The 15194-nt window shown below is 40.8% G+C and overlaps 1 protein-coding gene across 4 annotated transcripts in view; it reads left to right on the forward strand.

The window, feature by feature from the left end:
* The window catches only part of TNNT3 (troponin T3, fast skeletal type), a 31604-nt gene that overhangs the window by 6288 nt on the left and 10122 nt on the right, over positions 1-15194 (forward strand). Inside the window, exons 4-7 of one of the 4 annotated variants that reach the window (XM_064452512.1) lie at positions 637-654; positions 3145-3162; positions 10934-10945; positions 11327-11347. In XM_064452512.1, coding sequence (XP_064308582.1) covers positions 637-654; positions 3145-3162; positions 10934-10945; positions 11327-11347 — 69 coding nt within the window. Of the gene's footprint in view, positions 1-636; positions 655-3144; positions 3163-7104; positions 7120-10933; positions 10946-11326; positions 11348-15194 lie in introns of all 4 variants that reach the window. The other 3 variants (XM_064452513.1, XM_064452514.1, XM_064452515.1) reach the window with 3 other exon arrangements.

Consider the following 15194-nt stretch of genomic DNA (forward strand, 5'->3'; position numbering starts at 1 on the left):
CACCATCCATGTCTGTCTTCTCCTTTCTGCCCATTGTTGATATTTTAACAAAAAAAGCGCTGGTACAGTTAGACAAATCTGAGGTCTCTTTTTTTGCGTGTCTGTCTGTCTGACTGTCACCAGCTTCTGGAGATTTTACAGTATTGTAGCCCCAAACTGATTCCCCTGTTGTGGGGGATGCTGCTGGTTTTTGTAGGGGCACTGCCATCTGCTGGCAATTGATTTTGCAGCTTCTGAGTACACAATATTTCCTATTTTAAAACATAGAAACCCACAATAAAGACAAGCAATATACACAGAAATATACAAGTTTGGTTTATTTGCTGTTTTTTTCTTATACTTGGAGGCTCTCTCCATCACCTCTTTCCTTCTAATGCACATGTACGCCTCATTTGCTGTTGCCCAAGAAAAAATTCAATACAGTATCACTCTCCTCCCCTTTTATACCTCCTTTTTTTCCTCAAAGTCATTTTATTTGATATTTTACTTGCTGATTTGGAAGCGGCCTCTCAGAGGCCATCTTGTTCGGCATCCCTGTGAGCACAAAGGGCTCTGCCATGGGTAATGTCCTACTGATGTGTCAAGGCTGATGGTTTATTTGTCTGCTTTTTTTTCCCCTCCCCCATTTCAATGCAGAGGAATACGAAGAAGAAGGTAACAAAAAAATCTTGGAATGTAATTTATCTTTCTTCAATTCTTGATCCCGCTTTTTCCTTGTCTGTATTTCACCCTTCTCTTTGGGCCTTGCTGCTAAAGGTGATCTGAAACACTTGATTGGTTAATCAGCTGGAAACCACAAAACTGGCCAAGTTGGGGCCATGATGTGCCAAGCCTTTGCATTGCGGTGAAACATAGTGTTTGTATGAGCCACGGGGGATGGCTGTAAAGCTCCTGTCCGTAAACTCAGAGCATTTTAGAGCCGGGACTGGCACAGAGCCCACACAACGTACCATCAGTGAAATCCTGCCATTCTCATTTTGGCGATGTCCACATATTGAGTTTAAACTCTGAAACTGAAGAGCAGGTTGCCCAGCTCCTGAGGAGCATCTGACAAGGCACTACCAAGGGCAGAAAAGGAGAGGCAGAGAACCACTTGGCAAAGACAAAGTTTTTTAACACACTTTTAGCTGGCAAAAGGTGATTTGACAAGCCATGAGAGACAGAGCACAGATGTGGAAAGATGGAGCATGAAAAGCCCTTCTCACCCGCATTGTTTCAGCTTTTGTAGGCAGCATGGAGAGGAAGATTTTGAAGATGTATTGGTGTCTTTGCTGGACACTTTTGACACGTTGACTTCAGGCAAGCATAGCTGCTGGTTACCATCCTCCCTTCTCCCAATGTGCCTGTGACAGAGGTGAGGGCCAAACCCTGGGCTTTCTCCCAGGATCTGCCCTTAGTGTCCAACACATCTTCTAAGGGGTTAAGAGCAAAACTCTTTACTGAGAGGTGGAATATTTGCATGTGGAGGGTATGAGTCCAGCTCTGAGACAGAGACCTGTCCCTGTGCAGAAACGTTCATCTTGGGGATTTTATACACAGGTGGGTTTTTTTGGCCACAGATTCCCCCAGATTGCTGCAACAGCAGCAATTCCCATCAGTGGTGGTGGGAACAGAGGTGCAACTGTGGCCATGTTCAGAGTAGCTCCTGTCCTAAGGTACATTATCCTTATGCCTCTAATTCCCCCAGCATTGCTTCTGAGGGGATCAAGGGCTTAAAAATAGAAAATATAGATGCCAGATGGTTTGTAGAGGTGCCTTCAGTTGTCATTGTGTCTCTAGTCCTGCCCAGAGGGGCGTAGCCAGGGAGGTGAAGGTGGTATTCATGCTCCATCTTTCATGCCTTGTCAAATGTCCAAAGAGCAAGCAAAGGGTGTTTCTCATACAGATAAGCGTTCCTAAAAGGAGAAGCATTCTTCCTGCCTTTCTCCTTCCTTCCCTAACTGTCTCCTTTTGGGCTTCAAGAATTTAATGATTAATATGAAATTAATAGGCAGGTGACTCCCTATGTTTTTAATCTGCATGACTGCCTCTGAGGTGTATCTTCTCTTTGCTCTTCACTTTTGTTTGACCATTGTGTTATCTTCCAAAGTCATCCATTTCCTTTCCATATAACTTCTCTCATCACTTTCTAACCAGTTTTTTCTCTAGGCCTAAGCTCACCCTAATAGCAGTTTCTAACAGTTTTCTGTTTCCATTTTCCTGCTTGCTGTTGCTTCTTGTTCCATGACACTTGCCACCTGAAGCTCAGGAAGAAGGTATGTGACGTGGCTTCTGCTTTCTTCTGCTTTCTTTTTCTCTCAATGTGGAGGAAGAATGTGTGTGAAGAAATCCTGAGCAAACTGTTCATACCCAGTGCTGGGACTTGGTCCTGAGCCACAGACATCAATGCAACAATGGACATTGATGTCACTTATTGAGCTGGTAGGAAATTGGGCCTATTTTTTTAAAAAAAAAAACACAAATAAAAACATTTTTTTATATATGTACAAGCATTATATAAAACAATATAATATATATAATACACACATATATAGAATTTTATATATAATACATATATGTGTGTGTATGTGTATATGGGAATGACTATATATATTTGTTTTGGCCTACCATTTTTACTGAACTGCTTGCCTTTTATTTTTGTCACAACAGTATCAAGCCCCTTCCCTTCTCTCCAAAAGTTTAGATTTTTTAAAAGGGAGGGGGACAGCCTGCAAATTTCATGTCCATCTGTTGAAATGCAGGAATGAATTTCTTTGAAATTTCAAAACCTGATATATGTTGGCAAAAAATTTTCACCACTTGAGAAAAATATTTAAAACAAAAGAAATGCAGAAATTTTATTTTTGGTTAAAAATTCACCAAAAGTCAGTTTTAGGAAATTTCAGCCAGCTCTAATAAAGTATAAAATATTGATTGTCCTTTTTTAATGCGGTTTTCATTTGTGGTCACATTCCCATATTTCAGTAACATCTATAACCCCTTAAAAATGTAATTTTTAATTTTCTCTCACCCTGTAATTCCATCATTGTGTATTCTTACTCATAATGGCCTGGGAGCTTGGCAAACCTCAAGAATGTTCCAATAAGATATTTCTTGTTTTAATTTTCTCTTCCCATTCCCTTTGCTGCCATTTCTCAACCACAGAAGAGGTGCAAGAAGAAGGTACGTGAAACAGCTTCTCAGTACCCTTCTTTCCTGCAGCAAAGCTCGGTGCCAATGCGCACCTTGATTTTGCAAGGTGGTAGAAGAAAACAAGAGGCAAGAGAAAGATGCTGGGACAGGCTGTCTGCCGGCAGAGGGCTTTTCTTGTCCCTTGCATAGAGGGTGCCCCATATCCTCGTGTATCTGTGCGGACACCTCCACTCCAGGTTTGGGGAGGGAGCGCAGGGGAAATGTGGATACCATCCCCTCATCCAATCCACAGCAGGCTTCGAGGCTGATTTTTAGCCCTGGGTGTTTTTAACACCCACTGTGGAATAACTATGGTCTGGTTATAAAGGTTTCTATCAGATGTCAACTGGTTTCTCCTACATAGCTTGGCTAATAATGATCGGATGGATTTTGAAATCAAAATCCATCTGTGGAAATGTATGGGTGTAGCCATGCATTACATAGTACATATTCTATAATATGTTATATTATATATAGTATATTGTATATATTATAAGTTTATAGACTATAATATATAATATTGTATATAATATAAGTAATAATACTGCAGAACGCAGATCTTATTAATTATGTCTATGTAGACGCTGGCAAGTAACCCCAGCAGACTCCCTGCATTGCACGCAGCATTTGCAAAGTGGGACAGGTAGAGCAGAAGAGGAGATGGAACAGAAACCCACCCTTTGCACTTGAGAGGTTTGGGATGTGGTGCTCCACATAGGAGACAAAGGGTGCGTTGGTTCCGCATTTGCAAAGCTTTGTGCTACGGTAACATTTGAAACACGGGTAAACCTGTTTATAACACTGTGGGAGACTCACTCTGAGCGGTTTGCAGGTTTTTTACAGCACCCAGGTCCTGAAGGTTTTACATTTCTTGTACCTGTGTGTGCTTTGGTTGCCTGTCTCCATGTCACCTCCTCCCGTTTCTCTATTTCATATCCCCTGTGTTGTTTTAGACCCCCCTGTTGCATTCACACACCCTGTAATCTAACTGTTCTTGTTTTCGATCTCATTGCTCTTGCTCCCTACCACGTCCCACCTTACGAAGCTCACGAAGCAGGTATGTGCCATCACCTTCTGAATTGCTCCCTGCCATCTCTGTGGCAGTGGGGGGGGATTCAAGAGTGGTGCAAGAGGAGCAGGACCTTGTTACTTTGCCTTATTGCTTCTGTTGTCTTTGCTTTCCACCTTTTCTCTGTGACTGGCTCTGCCGCAGGCTAACACATGGGAAAGGTCTCGGTGCAAGGTCTGGCAGACGTCAGCTCAGTGGTAATCCAGCCGCCTCTCCTGCCATGTGTGGAGCTCGCCATAAAGCCCATACAGGCAATGGCAGGAGGTTGTTCCTATAAAACTGAAATTAGAGGGAAATTTCAGCTTGTGTTAGTTGAGCTTATTGTTAGATTTTTTCCTCTCCAATGTTTTCCCCCATTTCCTTTTACATGGTGCAGTTGTTTCCCAACCATATATGCCTCAAATTCCTTCCCCTCCTGGCCATTACTGCATCCTTTACTGAGATATAACTTTTCTCTCTGGTTTAACAGAGTTTTCAGTCTGTGTAATAATGTGTTTCTCCTAATGTTCCTTTGCATCCTGTCCTGTGGCTCTTTCCACCTAAAGAAGCTCAGGAGGAAGGTATGTGACATGACTCCTGAATTCCCATCTTTCAGAGTAAGCTCTGGTTTAGCCAGTAAGCCATAAGAAGGTAAAAGAAAACAGGAGTTAAAAATCAGCATATTAATATAGACTAAAACCTGCCACCATTTTGTTTTTTGTACTCTCTTCATGTTCTGTCTTGACATTGAATGCACTGGTGATGCTATGTGGTAATTGTTGCATGGGAAAAAAAACCATACGAAAACTGCTGGGAAATGTAAACCTCTTAAAAGGATGAAAATTGAAAAGCCTTTACTCCAAGACTGGTTGGGTCTCCCTGGGAGGCTTATTTTGGACCATTCAGGGTGGGCTGGGGCCTCTGGACAATGTGCAGATGTGCCCATGATCTGCTGCTACAGCAGCTGCCAACACTGCAGCTGCGAAGAGGATTTGCTCTCCTTTACTGGATTGGTGCTCTTACAATAGCCTTTCCACCTACCCTTTTTTCAGCTTAAACCTTGTTCTATATAGCAACTGGTGCTTTGCAAATGATTACAGATGGTTTTCTTCATGCAATGGAGTTTCTAGGCCACTGCCTGACAGTAGTACATGCAGCCACGTGCCACCAAAAAACTGCTGGCCTCAGGCTGTAAATCCACTTGGGTGAGCATCAGGGTTGTGAAATGGCACGCTGCTCTGGGCTTTATGCAGGACTGCAAGAATGTGCATATAAGACAAATGTCATCTGATACGGCCACTTAAATCAGCTTTGTTTTTAATATCTCAGACCATTTGTGCCCTCACTTCCAACAGTGCTATTTGTATCCATATTAATTTTATTTCCCTGCAATATACTCTCAGGCTTTCCCTCCCCCTACACTTTGTACGAGTGAAAGGTTGCCCTGATGTTTCTAATGCTCTTGTCTTCCTTTGCATTTTGCTCTGTGACTCTTCCCACCCACTAAAGCTCATGAGGAAGGTATGTGCCATGACCTGCAAATTCCTCTGTTTCTGTCCAAAGTGGTAACGAGTGCAGGAATTCTGGAGGTGGTTGAAGAGAAGAGGATGTAACTATCCTCTGCGCGCTCACTGACTGCTGCTTTGCTTTTGTAGGATAAGTGACATGATGAGTAATAAGTACTAACTGCTGTTTTGAAAGCAATCCCTGAAGCACAGGCTGGGTATTGCTTATATATTCCCCAGCGCTCGGATTTCTCTAACCAGGCTATCGGTACAGATACCAGTTGGTACTGGGATAGTGTTCCCAAAAGCATTTCCTCTATGCCATGGACTGGAGGTGGGACAGCCATGCCCTGTGGCAATGCTAAGTCCCTTGGTCATACATACCTCTTCCTCCTGCCCCCCTGCCACTGCACAGAGACAAAACTCGCTTCTCTCTGTGTGCTGATGTGGAGACTCGCATCTGAAATCACGAGCAACAAGTGACACCGTGCCATACCTAGGTATGACATGGACTAAGAGGCATCATTTTGGTTGCAGTGTATTTGCAGAAAATGCAAATTCAGCGAAAAGATATGGTTGCATGCTTTTTCCATAACTATTGGTATTTTTCTGGGTTAATGTCCATTATGCAAAAATGGGGGTAGCAGGGTTGCATTTTTGCTTGATTTTATAATGTGGATTAAAGTCCAGTTCTGGTAAGATAATCTGTGTAAATAGCAAAATAGCAGGCCATGCTTATTAAAGCATCGGTCTGCCAGCCCAAACCCATTTACCTTTCAATTGCCCTTCTTCCCCCCCTCCCTTCCCCCTGCCCTGCCGTCCCGCATGTCCAGCTAGGCTTTCATCGGGTACTATATCCTGCAGGTTGGAGAGCAGTAGCATGCTCATACTTACCTTCCCACATTGGTGTGCAGTCCTCCACACCAGTGGTGAAATCCTGGGCACTAAGGAAATCAATGCCAGCTCCTCTGAGCCCATTGATTTCTGCAGAGGCTGGGATTTCTATGCACATGAATAAGAACAGGTTGTCTATAGCCTTTTTGCACATTCAAACCTATGGGTAATGGAATTGATTTAAATACAAGTAAATATTTTTGTCAACCAAAGGCTACCAATGACACTTGATTTATAACATTATGAATATATATGTTAGTCATCTACATCTTTTATTTCTCAACACCCCCTGTCCTTCCTCTCCATGATTTTCTAATTGACATCCATATGTGCCCTCTATTTCTCTTTTAATCTTATTAATGGTTTTTATCCCTTTAACCCCTCCACACTGGCTAAAAAAAGTGTAAGGTTTTCTTAATCATCCTCTGTTTCTCTAACTCTCTTATCTTTCTTTGCATCTCCTTCCCTGCTACTTCCCTCTTAAAGAAGTCCATAAACCAGGTATGTGACTTCTGAATTCCTCTGCGTCAATCGGAAGGGTTATTGAGTGCTGGAAATTCAATTGCACTTGGCAATTTCATAATTGGTTGTGTTCGGAATTGGGACAAAATGGAAACTTTTCAAACAAAAAACAACAACAATGAAAAAAAAAAAAAGTGGAACACCCTGTTTGGCAGCTATTGAAATTTTTCTTTTTTATTTAGTTGAAACAAAACATTTTGTTCCAAATTTTTTTTTTCTCTTTCCTCTATGGAAGATTTCCAAATCTTGAAATGAAAATTCTATTTTAGATGCTTCTGAAGCATTGACTTTATGGATAATGTGGGATATATATAATGTAATGCAAGAACAAACCTGGAATGAGAGATTGTCACAAGGCAAAAAATGAAAAGCTTTTGTTCTAGAGATATTAATATCTATGCAACCTTTGATTGTTGTGAAACTTTTTCTATTTTTTTTAACCTAAATCTATATGAGTTTTGAAATATTGAAATTTAATTGAAACTATGGTTTCTGTTGGAAAATGATACTGGTAACTCTAATATTATACTCAGGAATTCAAAAAATGGTGGAAGAAAACAGATAAAAATCAAATATTAATGACAAACTGTAACTTGCAGCTTGCTTACACCTTCCACCAGTAATTTCCTTTGCTCTGTGATGCATAATAAGAGCTAACTGTTGCATGAAAAATGTAATAACATTTTTGTAAACAAATATCTCAATGTATAAGCTGTAATAATAGCCACTGACTGGACTCAGAGCCATCATTACACTGCATACTGGAATGTTATAATGTTTATTATCTGGAAAAGCAGAAACTGAACTTGCAGCGTCCTCTAAATTGTCTGTGAAAATTATTCTGTGCCATTTGGAGTAGCTTTGTTAATGCAGTCACATTTCATCAGCCGCCCATCCCAGCTATTTCATTCTGCTGTCCACAGAGGGAGAACAGCCTCTTAGTTTAGACGAGATCAGTACTTTTGCCAGGGTTGAAGTGAGTGAGGTGAAAGCTGTCTGATTGATTTTTGCATGACTTAACACTTCATCAGTCATCTGTGTGCTGCTTCTCATTTCCCTCCTGTTCTCACCACTTCTCGTTTCACGTCCTTCTCCTTTTACATCCACCTCTTCTCCTTTTAACTATATTAATTCTTGTCTGTTATCTGCTCTTAAGGTTTTCTGAGCTTGGTTTGCACAAGTTAAAGGTCATTGCTACCATCCCAGCTGCTTTGCCTGCCTCTGGACTGCTTTCTCCTGCTATTTATTGAATTGCTACTCACTCCTTGAATGTTGGTCTCAAGCTTTGACACACATATAAGCTTGAAATTGGTGCAAAACACCAGGTATTAATGTAGTCTTTTTAACAATAAAAAGGTCGTCTTCTCCCTCTAATATAAAGCATAACAAAAAGGAAAGTTTATAAAGAAGGTGTAAATATAAGAGGCTTAAAAGAAAGCTTTTATGTTGGAGGGAGACTGTCCCACCTTTTCATATCACTGTATGATTATTTAGTTTCTCTGTTATTAATACTCTCTTTGTCTAATATATCTTCTAAGTGACAGCCTTGGCCCGCACAAATTCAGAGTTGTTGCCGTTGTGTCGTTCTTGCTCTAATTCCTTTATTTTTCTTTGCTGATACTTTCTAACTAACCGAGCCCATGTGTGTGACATCTAAATTCCTATGCATTAATCTGAAGCTTTCCTCTGTACATAGGAATTTGAAGATGTTGAAGAAAACCAGAGTCATGAAGAATCAATCCATTTTTACAATTCCCTAAGATTTATTTTTCCTATGTTTCCCTGGGAAACAAGTATAATTATTGTTTGTAACTGAAAAGTTACCTTCTAAGAAGCTTAGAATAAACATTTTAGTGCCCCTGAAAACTTTTAGGGCTGTGACTATACCACAGATGGGGCAGAGAGGAGGTATCTGAGCTGCAGAAACACGAGCTGCTTATGCTTGCAGGTATTGCCTGCAGAAGGATCCCAGCACATAGGCACAAGTAGTTTCTGCTCCTTCACAGCAGAGACAAAAGCCCTGTGTAGACCTGAATATTTCCCATTCTGCAGAGCTAAGGGTCACGTTTGCCAGTGGAGGATCTTAGATGGTGGAGCTTCAGATGCAAATGCAGAGATATATTTAAAGCCTTACTTCCTTGCAGTAACTCTCATATCCCCACACCTACTCCAACATCTAAACAGGCATGTGCATAGCTGAAGCACAGATTACACCGCATACTTGTAAAACTTTTCTTGAGCATGTCTTCTTTCAAATTTAGGGATCAACAGTATTACTACAATTGCCCACTATTTATATATATTTGCATCATTTAAATTGTTACAATTCATCAATTTCAAGTTCTTCTTATCTTCCATTCCTACGGCATCCCCTCCCTGTCTACTTCATACCCCACTGTAATTACTTTCCTTTTCCACTCTTATTAACGCTCCGCCTCTATAACCTAGTCTGTAAATTATATTCCTTCTACCCAGTCTTACCAAAGTTTGAGGTGACCCCCTCCTGAATAACTTATTTCTAATTCTTTTATCTTCCTTTCCTATGCTTTTCCCCTGACACTTCCTACTAAATGAAGCCCCCCCTCCAGGTATGTGATTTAACTTCTAAACTCCCCGGTGTCTGTCTGCTGGGACAGTGCGTGTGGGAAGCAAATACAAAGTGACAGGAGATACCAACCTATCTGTTAATGATAGGTTGTAACTTGCATGCCTTTGGGGTTGTTGTTTTCTTTGTTTAATATATTTTTCCTCAGCACTAAGTAGGAGGAAACTTACCTGTTGCATGAAAATTTTACTAAAAACTAGGAGAACACATACATTATTGTGAAAGAGTAGCTTAGCAAAAGTTGTCCTTGTGAAATGGGTTAAATTCTGCACTGTGATAGGAGGATAAATGTTTCTTCCTATAGCAAAAGCTTAGCTTCAAATCTTGGGGCAGAATTTGACCCATTGGCTGTACACAGGGAATATAAATACTGTGAGATTTTTGCATTATTTTTATGCCTGCTTTGCAAAATACTCTTTAGTGCGTGTATGGCTGAAAAGCAAAATCTGCCCCACAAATCCGCATTGCTGATCGATTCTTGCTTTGCCAAAAAAAACCCAGAAGAATTAAATATAGACCTGCACAGAGTTTTAATGAACCTGTTCTTCCTATGAAGTAATCAGTTGGTAATTCTACATTGCAAATGGATGTGAATAACAGCAGTAGACTTATACAGACACCCAAGTTGTCTTCAAGGAAGAAAACGGCTTTAGCCATAGATCTAGAAAACAGAACTGAGCTTCTTTGGAAGTTAGCTGCATGTTGATGATGGATTACAGCAGGTATTTCAGTAGGTTTCTGAACCACATTGTGTTAATTTCAAATGTCTGAAATACTGCTGTAGAAAAGGACGGATCTAATAGTGCTTTGAGAGTGCTGACTATGTTCATGTGCATATTTCAAATCAAAGTAAACCTTGGTACACTGTGCTGCCAGGCTGTGCTTTATGTCATATAAGGCTCAGAAGTTGTTTTTTTTTTTTTAAGCACTGCACTATTATCTTAAATCTGCCTGTTTCACCTGACTGAATTCCTTTCCTGTACTACGACTTCTGTTTATATGCTATTTCAAATGTTATTAATTCATTTTATCTCAGGTTTACTTAACTTCATCCCCCTCTCACCTTCTCCTCTTTGCCCCTCCTCCTCTTTGGCTCAAAAGCTCTTTTGATGTGTGAAATAACAGGTTTCTCGTTCTCATTCTCTTATTTTCCATCGCACCTTGTTCCATGACACTTCACACCTGAAGTTCATGAGCCAGGTATGTGACGTGACTTCTGATTACTCCACCTAGTTGCAACACAAGAGTGTGTGTGTGTGTGTGAAACAAGAACAGGAGCCTTGGGTTTGTAGAAGAGAACAAAACAAGAGAAACAAATATTAACCACAATGATCACTTGCAGACCTTTTCTCCTTTAATCTCCATGCTTACTACTACTTTAACCTTACAGCATCGTTAACTCCTGACAGCCTCTCCAGATACCTTTTCTCCTTGGCTTCATTCACTAATTCCTTTATTTTTTTCCCCCTTCATGCATTCCCTGGTTTCTTTCTCAGGCTTCCAAGAGCTTTAAATATCTGTTCTGTTTTTTCTTTTTTCCTATTTCCTGTCTTTCCATCACTGCTCGTACCATGACACCAGCAGAGGAAGCCCCTGAAGAAGGTACGTGATGCGCCTACAGACTCTCACCCTTTTTCTCTTTCAGTGCTGGGGAAACCGTGTTAAAACCACTGACCTTGTTCAAGAGCAAAGAGGTCGTGGGAGGGAAATGGTCTCTCTGGATGGCTTTGGATGAACATTGAGAAAACAGCTGTATGTTTGCCAAATCAAATCACCAAAAAGGTGTTTTTTCTTCTTGTTTGATCTCTGGAGAGTCCAAGGTTCCCAGCACAGCAGGGAGACAGTGGGGACAGTTATTATTAGAACAGTGCTGTTTGTGGATTGACTACTTTTCTTCTTCTCTTTTGCTTTTATCCTTCAACCTACAGCTGATGAAGAAGGCGACTACTATGATGGTAGCTCAGTGTTGTCTTAGGACAACAAAGTCATCTTTCTAACATCTATTTTTTCCTGTATTTGTTTTTGTTCCTCACTTGATTTTAAACTCAGGAACTGGGCCAAAACATCTCTGCTGCAAAGAACTGCTTACTGTGCATATCCAATCACCCTTGGGTGGGTCACTATTGAGAAGCCTGTACATTCTCATTAGGATAGTAGATGATGAAAGCCAAGCCCTAGAAGCTTGCTCAGGACTTGTCTTAGCTAGAACCTGTTGTGTCATACCTCTCATCAGCAAACCTTCTCTATCCTCAAAAAATGAGGAAAGTATCTTTTAAATCCCAGTGGCATGCTTGAAAATGGAGCTAAGACCTGCATAGATGTGCCTGTTTCACCCAACCTGTAGAAGGTCATGGTCTCCAGGACTGAATATACAGATATTTAAACTTCTGCTCCAGCCATGCACTTAAAATTGTGCTAAACATCAAGCATGCACATAATTTATTCATATTGGTGGGTGAGGCCACAGGCCTCATAATACTTGGTTGAGTGGGCACTTGAGCACATGGGTGGGGACAAGACTCATGTAAAAGGACCAAATCTAAATGCATGCAGGGTCAGTTTTGCCCTTGTATGAGGGCAAGATAACTTCAGTCCCCTGGGACAAATTCAAAACCAGTTTAATTGTATAGAAAGTCTCTCACAGACTTTTACAGGCCTTTGAAGCAGCTCAGCTGTGTTCTGACTGCCTCAACCCATAGAACACCTGGCCAGCTGTTTCCAAAGACAAAGCCCAATGGCACTTTAATGGCACTTGAAACCTGCATTTTCTGTGTTTTCTTGTTTTGTTTTGGTTTCGTAGATTTTTTTTCTGTTCATTTAATTTTCTTGTTCAATTTCCAGGCTTTTTTTCTTATTTAGGGAAATACTCTGAGGACCTTTCTGAGCCCCTTTCTCTCCTTTTTCTCTCTTTTTCCTTTTATTTTTAATAGCATATTGATTTTTGTTTTTTTCAAGGACACACTGTGAGTTAGCTATGTTGCTTCTGAGAAGTGGGATTAAGGGAGGGTGTTTAGGGATTTCTGAATGAAGTAAAGGCCGTTCAGATGGATTCACAAAAAGGGGGAGCACTGTGTGAATAACTCATAGATTGGGCAGGAGAAAGCAAGGTTGTATTTATGATGGTGTGTGCTCTCCCTCTGCTAACCCTTTTGGAAACCAGAAACTCAGAGACTCTCGAATCACCAGGGCAGTGAACTTGGATTTCCAGTGGCTCTTGCCTTCTTTTGGCAGGGTTGTATGTGGGGGTTTTGTCACAGCCCCATGGTTCATGGGCAGAATGATCAGAATGTCAGTCAAAATCCACCACAGGAGCAGGAATTTGCTATGACAATTCCTGCTGGTCAACAAATGTTGGCCCAGTTCCTTGACTTAGTGTGTTGAAAGAACGGGCATTTCAAAATAAATCACATCCCTAGGCTGCTTTTGGTGCATACAGTATGGACCATGCTGGATCATGCACTGCAAAAGACAGATTTATTACTGTTCATTTTTTAATAAAGGCTTCTCAGAACTATTTCTTTGTTATCCCCTTTTCTGGTTTTCTGGAGGTACCTTTAAATATTCTAACTACAATTTCTTATTTCAAGAAAAACTAACCTTAATTTTTCTTTTTATTTTTACAATTGTTTGTTGGTTTAATTAAGTTTAAAGTGCTGATTTGGTGGCAGCTGAAATCAAATTCACACAGTCATTGACAGAGAGGTGTCGATCCTGGCAACTAAGGTCAACAAACAAAACCAGTCATTTCCTGTCTACTTTTCTTTCTTCCCCTCTCTCTGAAATGTTACTAACTGGCAGCTTTAAGCTAAACAGGAACGTTTCTGAAAATTGTCTGGGTATGTCACGAGGGAAGGGAATCCTGTGTGAATAACATCCCTGATAGACTGGCTAATCGTGATTACTTTTTCTCTCTCCAGATTAAAGAAACCCCAACAATTTAACTAATATGTTAAGAAGCTCACTGACTATTTGAAAAGCAAAATAACTAAATCACAGAATCACAGAATCACGGGTTGGAAGGGACCTCAGGGATCATCTAGTCCAAGGAGAAATATAGAAGTACACTGTTGGCTAATGGTATTTTTCTTCAGGAGCGATTTGTGGCTTCCTTTATATGAGTTTTCAAATTACATGCTGTTTATTTTGTTAGCATTGCTCTAGCATCACAAGGCCTCAACTGAGATATGTTTTGCTAGGCAGCGTTCTTGCAGTAAATGAGAAAAGTCTACCCCCCAAAATTTCATTACTGAAATTGGTATGGGAAAGTGTGAGAGGAACGAAAGGTTGGTTTCTGGTCTCTCACCTCTTTTCTCTTAATTATCTCAATAACCCATTTCCTCAACTTTTTTATTATCCAACATCCTTGCCACTGATGTCTCCTCTAAATACTTCCCAGTATCAATTTTCTCTATTTATTTCCTCTTATAATGCTTCATTTTATTTTATCCTACCCTGTTCCATTTGCTATTCCCAATTTCCTCCATCAGTCCCAAAACAGCTGTATACAAACAAGCATTTGAAAAAATATAATAGCTTTCTGTATCATGATATGGATAGCAGGGCTTATGCACCTACTCCTGAGGGAGGCTGGTTTTACTTTTACTTTACAAAGCTGGTTGTTTATGCCAGATTCAATAGGCTGTGAGCTTTTTACCTCAGTTCCTCCCACCAAACCAACACAGGGAGAGTCTTGTACTGCAGTATCCAGCAGCATCCCTGAAAGTTCAAACGTAGCATGTGGTTATGAATGTCAACCTGGGTCCCTGTGAGCCTGGGCCAGAAAAAACACATAGATTTAATCCAGTTTGTGAGAATAACACTGCTGAACTTACTGGCATTACATTGGAGTTAATAACTAAAGTTTAAAAAGCATAGCAGGGAGGAAAATTGATCACAAGCACAAATGTTAAGCAAGTAACTCGTAAGACAGCACATTTCTGAGAGCCAAGAAAAGGGCACTTGTTGTAGGGGAACACTTCTGACTGCCAGAGGGCCCAAGTTGACAGTGTCTGTGATGGTTTAGCCTGCCTATCAGGGCATTACACCTCTCCTGGAGATGCAAAGATCATTCCCATTAACAGCCATGGGAATTGTGCATGTACCTCAGCAGGAGTGGATGCTTGCTTAAGGGAGGATGGGCTTTCCAAGCTGGGTTTGAGGAGCACCACACAGTGTAGAAGAATAACCATCTTCCCCGTGGCACCAAAGTGTCTCAGGGACATGTGCTCTAAGCAATCTTGAGAGTCAGTGAACTACAGAAAATATGTCATGAAGTTTTTCCCCTCCTGGCCTCTATATGAGGCATTTGAGCAAAACTGGTGAAACCTAGTTATCGTTGACACGACTGTGAATTCAGGTTAACTTTAGCAAAAGAAGTGCTGACTGAAAAAGGCAACATTTTCTTCTACCCTCCAGCCCAGCTGTCCTCCTTAGAGCTTTGGTCAGGATG

This window comes from Phalacrocorax carbo, chromosome 5 (genome assembly GCF_963921805.1).
Source record: "Phalacrocorax carbo chromosome 5, bPhaCar2.1, whole genome shotgun sequence".
NCBI classification, from domain to species: Eukaryota; Metazoa; Chordata; class Aves; order Suliformes; family Phalacrocoracidae; genus Phalacrocorax; species Phalacrocorax carbo.